This window comes from Bicyclus anynana, chromosome 11, assembly GCF_947172395.1.
Source record: "Bicyclus anynana chromosome 11, ilBicAnyn1.1, whole genome shotgun sequence".
Lineage (NCBI taxonomy): Eukaryota > Metazoa > Arthropoda > Insecta > Lepidoptera > Nymphalidae > Bicyclus > Bicyclus anynana.
This window is the reverse complement of record NC_069093.1, coordinates 7,526,740-7,542,830: the sequence shown is the minus strand read 5'-3', so window position 1 is coordinate 7,542,830 and position 16,091 is coordinate 7,526,740. Positions and strand designations below refer to the sequence as shown.

At 35.7% G+C, this 16,091-nt stretch overlaps 1 protein-coding gene across 2 annotated transcripts; it reads left to right on the top strand.

Annotated features, from left to right (window-relative positions):
* The first annotated feature begins 10,234 nt into the window (after positions 1-10,234).
* Positions 10,235-16,078, top strand: LOC112052264 (ribosomal L1 domain-containing protein CG13096). 2 transcript variants are annotated; one of them, XM_024091273.2, is made up of 6 exons: positions 10,235-10,358; positions 10,475-10,866; positions 11,799-11,937; positions 13,059-13,485; positions 14,226-14,394; positions 15,965-16,078. In XM_024091273.2, the coding sequence occupies exons 2-6, from the start codon at positions 10,511-10,513 to the stop codon at positions 16,023-16,025; spliced, it is 1,152 nt and encodes a 383-aa protein (XP_023947041.2). In that variant the 5' UTR covers positions 10,235-10,358; positions 10,475-10,510; the 3' UTR covers positions 16,026-16,078. The 2 variants fall into 2 exon arrangements, with proteins under 2 accessions (XP_023947041.2, XP_023947040.2); XM_024091272.2 differs by lacking the exon at positions 10,235-10,358 and having other exon boundaries at positions 10,365-10,866.
* Positions 16,079-16,091: the final 13 nt, after the last annotated feature.

Sequence of the window (16,091 nt, the reverse complement as noted above, 5' to 3'; positions counted from 1 at the left end):
ATTAGCGCGTTCAATCAAACAAACAAACAAACTCTTCAGCTTTATAATATTAAGTATAGATTAGATTAACTTTACTTTCAGTATTAAAGCAGAAAAGGATTAGAAAGGATCAAAGTGGCAATATCAGTGAATGGGTTGGCAGTGCAACATTAACTTTTACTGCAACCAGTAGCGGATACAGAGAGAGGAACATATTTTACGACATATAAAACTGATGTAACAGCATGTGCATTAATGTTTTATATGCAATAAAACTGTCCCACCTATCTTTCAGTTAATTCCACATTACTCAATTTACGAAACTACTTAATGTACAGAGAATATATGGTTCAATAATTCATTGTGCTCGATTGTTTAATTAAACATTATAGCTTTACCCAGAAAAAAATACTAAAACTGATTAAGATTGGACTAAAGGACGCTCGATAATCCCCTGAGAACCTTGCGACCCGAAATCCTTTGGGGACCATGGATTTCCTCGGCATAAAAGTTGCCTATGTAAGTACTTACGTACGAGTAAGATACGTGAAAACCCAGTGGATATGACCCCTGCCTCCGATTCCGGAGGGTGGGAGGCAAATGCACCTCCTACTTTTCAGTTATGTGCATTTTAAGAAATTAATTATCACGTGTCTCAAACGGTGAAGGAAAACATCGTGAGGAAACCTGCATACCAAAGAATTATCTTAATTCTCTGCGTGTGTGAAGTCTGCCAATCCGCATTGGGCCAGCGTGGTGGACTATTGGCCTAACCCCTCACATTCTGCGAGGAAACTCTAACTCAGCAGTGAGCCGACTATGAGTTGATAACGACGATGGAAGTACAGACAAGGGCTGATACATTGAAAATTTCAGCCATATCGGTGCAGTAGGTAGTTGTCGTAATTTTAATAAAAAAATACAACTGACTTCAAAATTATAAAAATACTAAAAAGCGAAAAATAACATCGTATGTGCTACCTTCTCAGTTGGCTCAGTGCGATCATTTTGAAGGCGGTACCAAGGTAGTGCTGTGTTAATTAAAGCCGTTTACGAAAGAACTGTCTGAAAACTGTTTTTATGATTTAAACGGCTTGAAAACACTTTCGCTTAATTTTTTTAATATTTATTTAATACTCTTTATTTGTACACCACAAAAAATAAAAGAAAACAAGCAAAACAGAAACATAAGAAAAAGTAGAATACAAAAGGCGGCCTTATCTTAGTAGCGATCTCTTCCAGGCAACCTTAGGCTTAGGAACTTATTAGGACAACTGTAGGTGGTGTGTACGTAATAATAATGTACATTATACATACATACAAATAACTACACACTAATACATAAACCATAATACACAACTTATATAATAATTATAAATATCATAAAATAAACTAATATATATAATATGTCATTATGTCGTATGATAAATATTCTAATAAAATAAAATATGTAACTAGTGACTAAGATAATATGTCTTAATATTAGTTTATTGTGTATTGTGTGTTTTATAAATTCACTTGTAGGTATTACCCGTTTTTTTTTTCAAATCACTACTGTATCAGTAACAGGTTATACATATTACCATGTACGTCATATAGGTATATGCCTATAAATCTATTGTTAACAACGATCAAGGCATATAAGTATACACAACGTAATACGTACGATGTAAGTACTAACAATAGATTAACGATATGCCAACACATGTTGCCGTTGTATAAAAATACGGCAGAAACGTGTGTAGTGTATGCCGTCGACCGAAGCGATTACCTCACCCTTAATAATTTATTTTCTCTAGCTTACAAAGTAACACAAAGACCAGTTTAATCTGTTAAATAAAACATTGTCTGTTACAGTGGGGAGAAAATTGCCAACATCACATTTTCAGCTTGTATGAAATTTTTGTTTTGATCTAAGATGTATGAGATATTACGGTGTAAAGACTAGGACCTGACTGGACTAAAATCTGTCATGGCCAGACCTACGTAAAAAAAAATGTGAGCTGTCACGGGACGCCTGGCAGATGTGAAACATCGACATTATTTTGTAAAAGTTAAACAACACTGTATACACTATAGGTATCCGAGCTCAGATTAGCGAGAGAGATGGCTTAACGCCGGATCGAGTGGGAGAGAATCGCACAGTCGATTGCGCATGGCGACGCGTCGCCACACCGTACACACTACACTGCATATAGACTGTATATATATATATATATATATATATATATATATATGACAGAAATCGGCCTTACGTGCGTGCATAGATGCTTCACATCAAAAACCTTAATGTTTTCAGTCATTCTCCTACCATAGGTAATTGCGGTAGGCAACTATGACTTTTGAACCATGGTGTTTACTTTTTATCCCGAAAAATAGTACGATAGGATAGTAAAAATCCAAAGTCACTGTGGTCGAAGTCACGGGAATCAGCTAGTTGATGAATAACGAAAATCCCATCAAAATCAAATCAGTATTTTTTGTATACTTCGTGGACGTACTCGTAAAACCGTTTAAAAAGGACGCATCTGTTACAAATGTTATTGCTGTATATAAATCTCTGGCTATAGTAAATTAGCTGTACCTAGGTACATAAAGAGAAAATTTATTGTAACATGTATTGTTTCGGTGTGTAACTGAACTGCATAGCCGCACTAAAATATTTATCACGCAATATTTATAAATATATAAATATATCATTACTGACGATAGTTGAACGTTGACGTGAACGTGATGGAATGGTTGCATTTTTTCAAAAGAAAGAGCGAGATATACTTGTATAAAAAGTTGGCAACCATAGAGCGAGGGAACGACGCATGACGTCATCTTTTTCGAGCATCTGGCTACATCGAATTATATGACGTTGTCACGTAAAAAAAATTAACAATACCATAGATTTTGACCAAGATCCTGCTAACAGATGATAGATCAACTTGCTAACTTCCGCAGCCACTATCTTAATCCATATCCATATTTATAGCTCAGTATACTTATATAATACTTATTATATAAATACCTGTGGTAAAAGTATAGGCTACAGGTATACTATAAAAATGAGGATGTCTGACTATCGCAAGCTATCTTTCCGTCTATCCTAATATTATAAAGAGTTGAAGTTTGTGGTGTTGTAGTGTGTAATCTCTGGATATACGGAACCGATTTTAAAAATTCTTCTACCATTAGAAAGCCACGTTGTTTGCGAGTGTCATAGGCTATATTTTATCCTCGTAATTTCGCGGGAACGGGAACAACGCGGCTGACAACGCGAGCGTCGGCTAGTCATTACATAGTATAAAACAAAGTCGCTTTCTCTGTCCCAATGTATGCTTAAATCTTTAAAACTACGCATCGGATTTTGATGCGACTTTTTAGTCTTAGACTTTAATAGATAGAGTGATTAAAGAGGAAGGTTTTTATGTATAATAACATCCATGGTACCCGCGGGATTTGTGAAAAGCTGAAATCCACGCAGACGTCCGCTAGTAATTTATGTATAAAATAAGTAATTTGCATTTCACAGAGACCATTAAATGTTTACTTAAACGGTTATAAAACATCAGATGCTGAACGAAATTAAAAAAAAAAACAACCTTTGTGCAGACATTGATAACGGCTATGGCAATTAGCGACTTCTTAGCCACCTTTAATTAAAAGCTCTCGCTTATTGCCTGCAGATGTTTTATTAGAAGTCATACAATCTGTTCCCGCAGACGTCGGTTTCGCCATACCACAGTGAACTTGCATTAAAAGGCTCTTAAACCAGTTAAACCGCAAAGCGCAGCTCGAGTTATTTATAATGTTATGCGTAATTTTTAAACCAAGTCATTTAAAAGTCTGGCGTTTTACCAACCCTCGAGTCTGTACTGAATTTTCAGACGAAATAAATTTAGCACGAAGTAAGTAGTGTTTTTAAACGCCGAGGTTTCCGCAGTCACACCTACCTACACACATGGATTTAGAATGAAAGAGATAAGTTTTACTTTAATTTTGAAAACAACAATCTATAGTGGAACCCGTTTAATGCGAATTCGCAGGGACCCAACTAAAAACGCGTCTTAGACGGGAAAGCGTATACGGGATAGGTATGGGTGGGGATACTGAAAAATATAACGACTAATACAATACATACTGACATGTATACATACATAGTTATAAAAATTTGTGTATTTGGTGTAAAAACAACTTAATTATGGTACTTAAAGTAATCACTTTCTGGTATGATCATTATAGAGTATCAAAAAGATTTAGATGCATTAGCAATTATGAAATTTTCAATTAAATAACACTTTTGCAGTGCATCTTCAAAATTTTCAGTTTAGAATCGCATCATGTCAAGGGTCGTTTGCTGTCAGGGTATTTCAGTTCTTTAAGATACCATGTATTATAGTCTTATCCTGCAACCTTGTTTAAGGACCTTTATGATGTCCTGATCTTTCTGTTGTAATTTATTTATCGCATTAAAAATTACACGCGTGTGACATGTAGGCGTATTAAACTGGATGACGAATCGTATTAAGCGTTAGGAAATGTATGAAAACATGTCTCAAGTTGTAGGAACTGGCGTAAAATTACCTAATAAGCGAGAAATCGTTTTAAGCGTGATCGTCTTAAGCGGTCTGTATTCTTGACGGTCAAGCTGAGAGAGGACTTTGAACTTATTACCTTCCTTTGTTGAGTTGTCTAGTCCCTTAACCATGGAGCGACCGGGGCTTTTATATTAAGAATCTTATTATATTGTTACGGAGTTACCAGCGATACAAGTGAACTATAGTGAACTCGGCTAAAATTTTGGACTACGAATTGCCTATGTTTGGAAGTGTGTATTGATAATTGGATTAAGGAGTGGAATAAAGTCTTGCACGATTCACCAGGTGTTTAATTCCAAATCCTCGAACCCTAGTTCGTAACAATATTATGCAGCTGGCTCTGAGTAGGTATAATAAGTTAACTATAAATGTATGGGTAAGGTAAGTTACAGTTATTGTTGATTTGACTCCATCAAACTCTGGCGGGACTGTCAAAACAAACTATAACTAACCTTGTTAACTACAAAGTAAATTTCGCTTGAATTAATAGCTCACGGGCTATCACGCAACGCAAGTTTTGTTTTCCTGGGTATACCTACCTAAAACGTAAGGGTAGGCTGGGATGATAGGAATTAAAATAGGAAGGTAGCATTACAAACTACAGTATGCCCGGTGGCGTGCACTTCATCCTACTAAACGCGAAAGTTTGTATGGATATTTGGATGTTTTTTTGGATGTTTGTTACTCTTTAACGCCACTGCTACTGGAGCGATTTAGATGAAATTTGGATGGAAGTAGATAGATAGACAGATATGGAAATAGATAAATAAATGCCGTTTCTGAAAGAACCACAGAAATTTCGTAATTAAAGCGGCTTGAATTAAAACATCACTGGCTTGGCACTGCCTTCAAACTGATTAGAAGGCAGCACAAAGGTAAGATGTTATTTTTTGCTTTTTAGTTTAGGTTAATTTTTGAGTAGGAAGTCGGTTGAATTTTTTTTATTATAATTTTTTTAGGGTTCCGCAGCCACAAGGAATCTTTATAGTTTCGATAAATCTGTCTGTTCGTCCGTCCGTTTGTCCGCGGCTTAGCTCAGAGAAAGTTGTCATTCAATGTGAGTATGAACATTACCGTTAATTTCAAGTAGGATGGTGCGGGTGACAGTTTGTTTCACTCTTCAAAGTTTGCCGCGATTCACGATAATAGTACGTATTATGAACGTCATACAACAACTGTCACCGTACTTATGCTATCTGAAAAACACTATAAAAAGTCGTAAAATAAAATCTTCACAAAAATATTTTTTAGGGTACTTTTTCAAAAAAAGTTCGTTTTAACGTTTTATGACATTTTTAATTCATCTTTTATTTTGTCCATAATGGGGACAAGGTAAGATCGTTGACCATACAGCCTGAGTTTTATGACATTTTTTGAAGTCGATTTGTTTGTTAGTTCGTTTGCTTGATTTTTAAGCTTGTTGGTACAGAAAAAATTATTCAAAAATATAATACAGCTTCAAATAATACTTCGCCGCTTTGGTACACCGGCGAACATTTTGCCTTAGAAGAGTGATAAAAAAATGTATTTTTCTTCAAGAAACATACTTTCATTAAGCCAATTATTTAACTAGATCCATTTATTTATACATCACATTATCATCTCCATATTTGTACTTTAATACGGGGGTAAACCTGGATTCCCTTGGCCGACCTAGTATGGGCCAATGGAAAGTCCCCTTGGCATGTGTATGTAGGTATGTAAGTTTGTTACGAATTTACGCCGGTTAATACTCGTCTAAGTTCAGCCCACATTGTTTTTGTAAAACCTGTTGGCCACATCTTTTCACAGTTTTAAATGGATACTAGCAGACACCCGCGACTTCGTCCGCCCTTAGATCTCCTTAATCCAGACCTCCACGATCTATAAACTACCTCTCCACTAAATTTCATATTTGCACGTCAAGTGGTTTTTGAGATTTCCTGATGAATGACCTTTCGCATTTATGTATGAAAATTAAGATTATTATTTGGAAATCTATTCTAATTTTGAAGTGTCTGGTATAATTATAATTAATCAACAATGGCCAATGGGCTAAAAATAGTCACGTGTCATCTTTATAGCGGTGGAGTCTTTATAGCGCTAAAAATGTTAGTATTTCTCGTGGAGTTTTTGTAGTGTGCGACAGTTTGGGATGGGGGCGCGCACCGCACAGGGCAAGTGGAAGTGGGCCTTTGCGTCAGGCCGCCGTTTTTTGTCGACCCTACTTCAAACGCGCTAGAGGACTGTTTCGCTTGCTCTCATATTAAACTACGAGCGCTTTAAAGTTTTAAGACCAAATTAAAGCTGCAAACAAAACATTGCGGCGCGTGTAGGTATTGATTTTACTTTTCTGGTGTAAATTGCTTTTATTTGTTTTGTTTTTTGGCCGTTTTTATTAAACGGACAAGGTTGTTGATTCTACTTGTACATAATACCTATCTAAATCTGTGTATTTCTCTTAGGCTCAAAGAAAGGATAATAATAAAAAAAATAATTCTTAAATAAAATATTTCGAATTTCTTTCTACACTTCTGGACTGAGCTTGTTTTTTTTTCTTTTCAGTTTATTTATATTTTATGCAGTTGGGTTTTTTTTTTATTTGTTTAATTTATTTATTTATTTCTCACTTTTTGTAACGATAGATGGTGAATTTCAGATTTATTTGTTACGTTTGTTACATGTTACAATGTGCGATAATGTTTATGTACAACCGAGGTTAAATAAATATTCAAAAAATTCTACGGAACCCTCGGTAAGCGAATCCGACTCGCACTTATCCGATTTTTAAAATCAATATATTTAATTTGGTCTATTTTAGGTATTTTGTAACTTCACAACATAGGTCAACCTGCTCGCACCCTTACTCTGTCCATAGACATCCGCCTCTCGTATTTTGTACAGACAATCAATAAACAACGTTTTCATTTCTCATAATCGGAAAGTAGTGTTGTTTTGATCTGAGTAATGGGTGGAAAATGCTGCTTCCCTCCACAGGGAGGGAATAACTCATACAAATTACTTCCCACCTAAGGGCCGGAATGAACTTTAAAATTAGAACTGCTGTCATCAGCTGTGAAAAGTTTTACGTTTTTTTTTTTAATTTGTCCCCAACTAAATTCGGGGACAGGCAAAGATCGTTGACCATACAGCCTGTTATGACGTCAATGAAGTTCTTGAGGAAAAGTTTTATGTAAAAAATAAAGTAATTATAAAAAAATGCTACGGCCATGTGAGTTTCTAAACAGCCAGTTTAAACTTAGCGCAAACTTCTTAATCGGAATAAGCCGCAACAATAACGTCTTGAGTTCCTTAGATAAAATTTGAAAAGTCGACATAAATTGGCGGGATACTAATAATCTGTTACATAACTGTGACAAAACCTAAAAAAATAGGTAATGATTAAAAAAGTATGATAACAATTAATTTTAAATATCTTCTATATATATAAAAAGAAAGTCGGGTTTGTTACAACACTTATAACTCGAGAGCTGCTGCTGGACCGATTTTCATAGTTTTTGATTCGTTGGTTTTGTCTCCGCCCCGAATAGCAGAATACATCTTAAAAACAATGAAAAATGGTTTCAGGGGTAGAAGAGGTGTAATGTAGGGGTAGGGTAGGGTGGGGGTGGGAGTAGGGTAGGTTAGGGGTAGGGTAGGGGTAGGGTAAGGGTAAGTAATAATAAGGTAGAGTGGGGGTAGCGTGGGGGGAGGATAGGAGTAGGATAGGGGTAGGATAGGAATAGGGTAGGGTAGGGGTAGGGAAGAAGTGCACATAAGTCAAAGCAAAGCTTGACTGGGTCCGCTAGTTATATATATAGTATTTAATATTAAAAAAAAATCTAAACTGAATTTTGTCTAAAGTTATATTTGTTTCCGAACGACCATTTGCCGTCTCATTTCTCCTCGCGCTTTCTCTCTTTCTCTCTCCCCAAAACGGTGAGTTAAACAAGACGTTTTTAAGGTGCAGAGTGCTATCTGAAGTTTTATTTAAAAACCATATACCTAAACGTGAACCAGTAATTTTATCTTGCAATAAGCAATCTTGGCATTCTACCAAAGGAAAAGTGAATTCGGATGTAAAAAAGTGAAGTAGGATGATTTAAACGTAAGTCATTAACCTGAGAGAGAGAGGGGGAGAGAGCCGCCTAGCGGGGAGTAGCCACACCTCTCAAATTGGACGACTGCTTTACCGGCGTTCCAAGAGCGGGCCAAATAAATAGACGATAATTATAATTTCCTCGTAATCGAAATGAATTTTTCTCATATTCGAAATGAAAAATAGAGTGTTTAACACGGGTAAAAGAATCAATTCTTTCCACCCTCGGTTAACAATCTACTATTTCATTTCTCATTCTCGGAAAGTAGTGTTTTGATCTGAGTATTGGTGGTGGAAAATGGTGCTTCCCTCCACAGGGACGGAATAACTCATACAAATTTTTTCCCACTCATAAAACTTTAAAAACTCATACAACTTTAAAAATAGAACTGCTGTCAGCTGTGAAGAGTTGTATGTAAAAAATAAAGTAATTCAAAAAAATGCTGCGGCCAGAGTATAGAGTAGTTGCGGCCATGTGAGTTTCTAAACAGCCAGTGTAAACTTTATAAATCTAAATAAGCCGCAACACGCGTTTAGTTCTATATTTAAAACTAGCGGACGCCTGCGACTTCGTCCGCGTGGACATCAATGTACACTTTTAAGCCCTATTTCACCACTTTATGCTGAAAGGCCTGAATTTTTAATTTTTTTAATTATATTTCGTATTTTTTCAAAACTTTAACTCTAATAATGAAGGACTTTACATACAAACTTTAGACCCCTATTTCACCCCCTTCTCATTTTATTTTCGCAATAAAAAGTATCCTATAACCTTTTCCGTATTATGGTCTTAAACCGTGCCGAGTTTCATTTGAATTCATTCAGTAGTTTCAGCGTGATGCCCGAATAACAAAAAAACACAGACAGACAAAAATTCGAAAAAAAATATTTCCGTCGTCGTTCCGTTCGCTGTATCTGCTTATTGTTCTATACTCTGTGAATTTAAGCATAGAATCTGAAAGAACCCGAATGAATATTGTCAATTTTGTCAGTCTGACCCAAGGAATATATTTTACTCAAGTGGTCTGACCCGTGGAAAGAAGATACTATTCTTATCTATGGTCTGACCTCAAAGTCTGCAAAGCGGTCACGCGTCGAGATATCGAATATCGACTCGCCTTGTCTCGCTTCTAGAGTCCGTGCATAAGTTTTTTTTTTAGAGAATGCTACGGATATTGTTCCGTTTCATATCATCATCATTAAGTTACATATCATTTGTAAGTAGGTATTTCTAACTTAATTAAAACAAATTTGTAATAAAAACATATAAAAAAATATTCAAAAAGAATCGATTATTCTGAGGGAACAGCAAAACATCGATCAAGTCAACATTACACGTCTATGTATTGCGAATCTTGATAGTTGTGGATCAGGGCACAACTATCAAGATTCTAGGGCACGGTAGGGCATTATATTTATTGGTATATATTAGTTTTCGATGAGTGAGCTTACCTCGTCGCCCACAAGAAACGACAGACAATTTTGTTGCAGAATTTGGGTGCGATGCATCTCCATATCTAATTTGTCTATGTTGTATACAAATATACCGATTTTAATGGGCCGCTCTACCGGTTGACGGTTTCGCACTATGACGGTCGAGCTTCGGCTGTTAAACTGTGATCTGTGCGGTCGAGCTTCGCCTGACAAACACAGACGACAAATTATGCTGACAACTCACAAACTGTCAAATGACTAAATGAGATTTGAATTTTGAGGTTATATATATATATTTCAATTTTCATACTGTGTTAGGTTATGTTGTGTTATTTATATTTACTGCTCGTTTAATAAGTAATTAAATAACGTGATTATAGTTTTGCATTAATTACAGTTACATACGGAATTCCTAACTAATTCAAGGAACAAAATGGTATCCGTAAAACGTCCTAAAACACAAGTAGAAAAGGAACATGTGAAAAATGAAAAAATCAAAAAAGCTAAAACTTCCGAGTTAAAAAAAACAATACAAAAATCAACATCACCATCACCGAGTATTAATAAAGTAATAGATAAAACTACTCCTACAATAAAGAGAATGAAAAAATCGCATTTTAAAATGCCATCAAAAGTAATAACCGATGATCTTGTATCGGCATGTTTAGTTGCATTAGAAAAATTAACAACTCACTATGACAAGAAAAATGCTATTTTTGGTGACGAAACACAAATATTCATGGAGATACGGTGTATTAAAATTCCAAATACTAGAGCCAATGCAAGATTGTAAGTAATTAATTAATGTTATATTCCCCTCAAATAACTGTAATAGTGCGAAATCTGGAGAAATATACTTAATATTTCATTTTTAACATTATGGACGAAATTTAAAAGAATATATATTGAAAAATTACCTAATATTCACCATTCATCATTAAAAGCCTACTACAGCCGATAGCCGTGTGGCTAGGCCTCCCTCCTTTATGGAAGAAGGGATATGGAACTTAGACCATCTACACTTCCTTAATTTTTTAACTAGCACTATCAGATGTTAAAGATTATGACAGGGATCTGCTTATTATGCTCTTGTGCAACACAGGGCACCTTATAATAAAAGGAAAGAGAAATTTATAATATAAATGTGAATTGCTAAATGTGTTGCTAAATGCAAATCTCAAGAACGGCTGAACCAATTTGGCTAATTCTTTTTTAGAATATTCCTTGAAGCACAACAATGGTTTTTACACAGTTTTTTTTTCGGTAAGGGTATAGTAAAGTTAGGGTAGGAATAGATAAGGGTAGGGAAGAAGTTCACATAAGTCAAAACGAAGCTTGATCCGGTTTGCTAGTAATTAAATATTTACAACAAAAAATTATGCAGTATTTTGTACTCAGTTTATTAATGACTAGCAGACGCCCACGACTTTGTCCACATTTAGACCTCTTTAATCCAGCCCTTACAGTAGTATTGTTGTAAAAATGGAGTAACTTCACCCATTTTCCCAATATTTCCTTTAACTGCTCTGCTCCTATGATGAATTCATAATGAAAAGTATACTGTAACCTGCCCAGGAGTATGAAGAATAATTGTACCAAGTGTCATTAAAATCCGTCAAGTAGTTTTTGTTTCTATAACAAAAATTAACCTCTACAGATTTATTATTAGTATAGATAGATAAACCAAGTTAATCTGTTTAAATAACAATAAATCATTTCAGTTTTTTACCTCACACTACTGTGTCAACAACTGGAGAGGTGTGTCTGGTGACACCCGATTTGAAGAAAGGAAGAAAGATTGACCATGAGCCTACTGTAGAACACTGGGAAGACTTGTTAAGAGCGGCTGGAGTTAAATCTGTAAGTTTTTATATTAATATGAATGAATGGCTATTGCATTTTGTTCATTTTATCTATACTAATATTATAAAGAGGAAAACTTTGTTTGTTTGTTTGTAATGAATAGGCTCAAAAACTACTGGACTGATTTTAAAAATTCTTTCACCATTCAAAAGCTACATTATACACAAGTAACATAGGCTAAATGTTATTTTGGAAAAAATAGGGTTCCGTAAGATATTTGGGTTTATCGGACACAAGGTGTAAAAAATCAACTAGAAATGTAGGGTAGGGGTAGGTAGGAGTAGGGCAGGGGTAGGGGTAGGCTAGGAGTAGGATAGGGGTAGTTAAAAGTTTCCATCGAGTTTCACGCGGATGAAGTCGCGGGCATCGGCTAGTTTATTATATTATTAGTTGTATGTTAAGTATGGTATATTGTTGAATTCTTAATATGTTACAATACCATCTATACTTGTAGAGAGGTCAACTCTGCACATGAAATATATTTCCAAAGTAACTTCGAGGGAGTGATTAGTGATTGATACTGATGCCAAAAATGCAATCAGTAAAATTTTTGTCTGTCTGTCTTTCTGTATGTTAGTTATAGAAGCAAAAAATACTCGACAGATTTAATGAAACTTGTGCAATTATTCTTCATTCTCCCGGGCAGGTTATATTATACTTTTCATCAATAGGAGCAGAACAGTGTAGAGAAATATTGGAAAAATGGGAGAAGTTACTCCATTTTTACAGCAATACTACTGAAGGGCTGGATTACAGGACAAAGTTGTGGGTGTCCGCTAGTATCAAATAAATACTTTTCTCTGGAAATAAAGTATATGAGTGTGCAGTGCAATATATTCATTATATTATTGCTGGTGCTGGTGCTAATATATCAGTTTGCTGGGTTGCAAACTCTGAAGTTTTAGTGTTTAGTGAACTGTTGTTCTATCGTGTTACATATTTAGTATGGATTATAATATAATACCATTGTTTTACTATACCATACATTTCTTTATTGTAATAAAATTTCATTTTTTTCTTTTAAAAAAAAAAATATAGTTTTTGTCACTGCTTATGTTACAGTAATCATTACTAATAATCAAGTCATTTGGTATTCAGTAGTTACTTTTATTTTTCAGGTAAAAACTGTTCTACCTATGAGGCAATTGCGGGTGGAATACGATCAGTATGAACTCAAACGTAGGCTGATGACGCAGCATGATTTTATTATGGTCGACAACAGGATATTAAACCATGTATCGCACATATTAGGAAAGATGTTCTTCAAAAAACCCAATATGCTAATACCAGTGAAAATAAATGAAAAGAAAGATTTGAAGAAGAACATTGATATTGGTTTGCGCACAGTTACGTTGCGCATAGCCGAGGGACAGACATCAATGGTTGTAGTGGGACACACAGCTATGCCACCGAGTCATATAAAAGAAAATATTTTGGCATTAGTAAAACAGTTAAAAGATAAATTTCCTGGAGGAGAGCAGAACATAAGATCGCTGTCAATAAAATTGCCGTTATCATTGTCACTACCACTATATCTTACGTTGAGTGAGTTTTCATAAGTTTATAGAAATCTTTTGTGAATTTTGTAATTTTTTATGAACAAATTTTAATAGCAATAACAAATTTTAATTTACTTTATATAAAAGAATCTTCGAACTTAAAAGAAGAAGAAGATTCGAATATAGTTCGAAGAGCCGATGGACGTTGGGGTCACAAAGTGCTGGAATGGCGACCCTGCACTAGTAAGCGCAGTGTTGGCCAACCCCCCACCAGGTGGACTGATGACATCAAGCGAGTCGCAAGGATTCGCTGGATGCAGGTGGCTCAGTATCGTGATGTTTGGAAGTCCTTACAAAAGGCCTATGTCCTGCAGTGGATGTCCATCGGCTGATATGATGATGATGATGATGATGATGATGAAAAGAATCTAGATAAACTAGTAATCACTAGCAAAGTGGAATAAAAGAAACGCTGAAGACATATTATGTTGTACAGACCAAATCTGCACCAACCTCTCATACCAAAATTATATTAAGCTCTATAGCAACAAGCTAAGCCCCATAACACAACATCTTTTGAAAACAAGTTATTAGTAGGTCTAGGAGTCTAATCTGAATTAATTTAATTTTACTGTATTTTATTTAATTGTACTGCATAAAAATAAAGATGCTAGCATAGAGTACTTGAAACTAACAAGCAAAAGGCAACCTTGTTACTAACAGTGATTTCTTCCAGACTTACATAATGAAGGAAAACTATATTTTTTATTTATTGTTTTATTGCAGGGCCAGCAAACTCTGTTGCAGCCCCCAGAATCAAGCAAAACAGGCCAAAAAGCTCTGTTATATATGAAGATGAACTTACAACTGAACCAGGAAGTATTGTTCAGGTAGCTCCAGATGGAACTGTCAATTTGAAAAAACTAAACACATCAAAACCTTCAAAAGAGGAGAGGTAATTTCTTGACCTTTTTACTGATTTGATAGATTATTTGTCATTACATACCAATATACCTAGCTTACTTCAACAACACCACAAAATATCTCATGCAGATAAATCAACCTTTTGCGGCCAAACCAGCAATATATAAGGGTTAATTTACATGAGCGGCAACTCTACCGACGAACGCAGTCGACTGCAGTGAATATGACCTCAGCCTTCAATTAAGAGGGTATAAGTTTAAATTCACTCTGGGGGCATCTACAGGGATTTAAAAAGGGTCATGTTTTCGGCGCTGTCACAAATTGCTCATAAACGCTCCTTATTGAATTGCACGAAAGAATGACGTCCTTGTTGTGTGAAATTGTGAGATTTGTGTGTGCCAATACCAATCTAACGATTTCATGCATGCAATATGTAGCGCCGGACCTAGCTGAATCTCCAGTGAAAACCGTATGAAAAATCGTTCAGTAGAACCAAAAAAATACTATTTTTTTCTGTTGCTCATTTCTTATCTCAACCCCAACTCAATTTCTGTTAGTTTTGTTCAAAGTACAGACACTTGATACTACTCTACTGTCATAATATAGTATAGAACATACATAATCTATACTTGGTACGAACGGTATAACGAAACTTGGTACAATTATTCTTCTTACTCCTGGGCAGGTTATAGTATACTTTTGATCGCGCTACGATTGATTGGAACAGAGCAGTGAAGGGAAATGTTGGGAAAACGGGAGAAGTTACTCCATTTTCTAAGCTTCCGTCGCCGTCGCGTGGTAGGGTAGTGGTAGAGTAAGGATAGGGTAGGGGTGGGGTAAGGATGGGGTAGGGGTAGGGGTAGGGTAGAGGTAAGGTAGGGTTCCACGCGGACGAAGTCGCGGGCATCCGCTAGTCTATTCTAATGTTATAAAGTTGAAGAGTTTGATTGTTTGATTGAACGCGTTAATCTCAGGAACTACTGGACAGATTTGAAAAATTGTTTCAGTGTTAGATAGCCCATTTATCGAGGAAGGCTATTATATTATATCCGTATTCCTACGGGAACGGGAACCACACGGGTAAAACCGCGCGGCGCCAGCTAGTATAATATAACATAGTTACGATTTATGTTTTTTTTGTATGTATTATTTAGCCAATATTAACTTTATTTATTTACCTGAATTTCCGTGAAGAATTTCCGAAGAGAGCCGTGATAGCCCAGTGGATATGACCTCTGCCTCTGATTCCGGAGGGTGTAGGTTCGAATCCGGTCCGGGGCATGCACCTCCAACTTTACAGTTGTGTGCATTTTAAGAAATTAAATATCACGTGTCTCAATCGGTGAAGGAAAACATTGTGAGTAAACCTGCATACCAGAGAATTATCTTAATTCTCTGGGTGTGTGAACTCTGCCAATCAGCATTGGGCCAGTGTGGTGGACTATTGGCCTTACCCCTCTCATTCTGAGAGGAGACTCCAGCTCAGCAGTGAGCCGAATATGGGTTGATGACGACGACAACCTGAATTTCTCATGAAAATCAATATATTCAAACCTAGTTATTAACCTCATTATGGTTTCTAATTAATAATATTCTTTCAGTGAGTTGGACAACGAGGAAGCAGAAAATGAAGATATACTTTCTAGTGATGATGACAATTGAAACAATTTGATTGTGAAAGATTTTACTTCTAAATAAATGAAAAATACTATTAATCATGTCTCTTAA

Excerpts from the sequence above, each read along its gene's own strand:
- LOC112052264 (XM_024091273.2), top strand. The coding sequence starts at position 10,511 with ATGGTATCCGTAAAACGTCCTAAAACACAAGTAGAAAAGGAACATGTG. Across the intron at positions 11,938-13,058 it reads GAGCGGCTGGAGTTAAATCT|GTAAAAACTGTTCTACCTAT; the intron begins GTAAGTTTTTAT and ends TTTATTTTTCAG. Across the intron at positions 14,395-15,964 it reads AAACCTTCAAAAGAGGAGAG|TGAGTTGGACAACGAGGAAG; the intron begins GTAATTTCTTGA and ends ATATTCTTTCAG.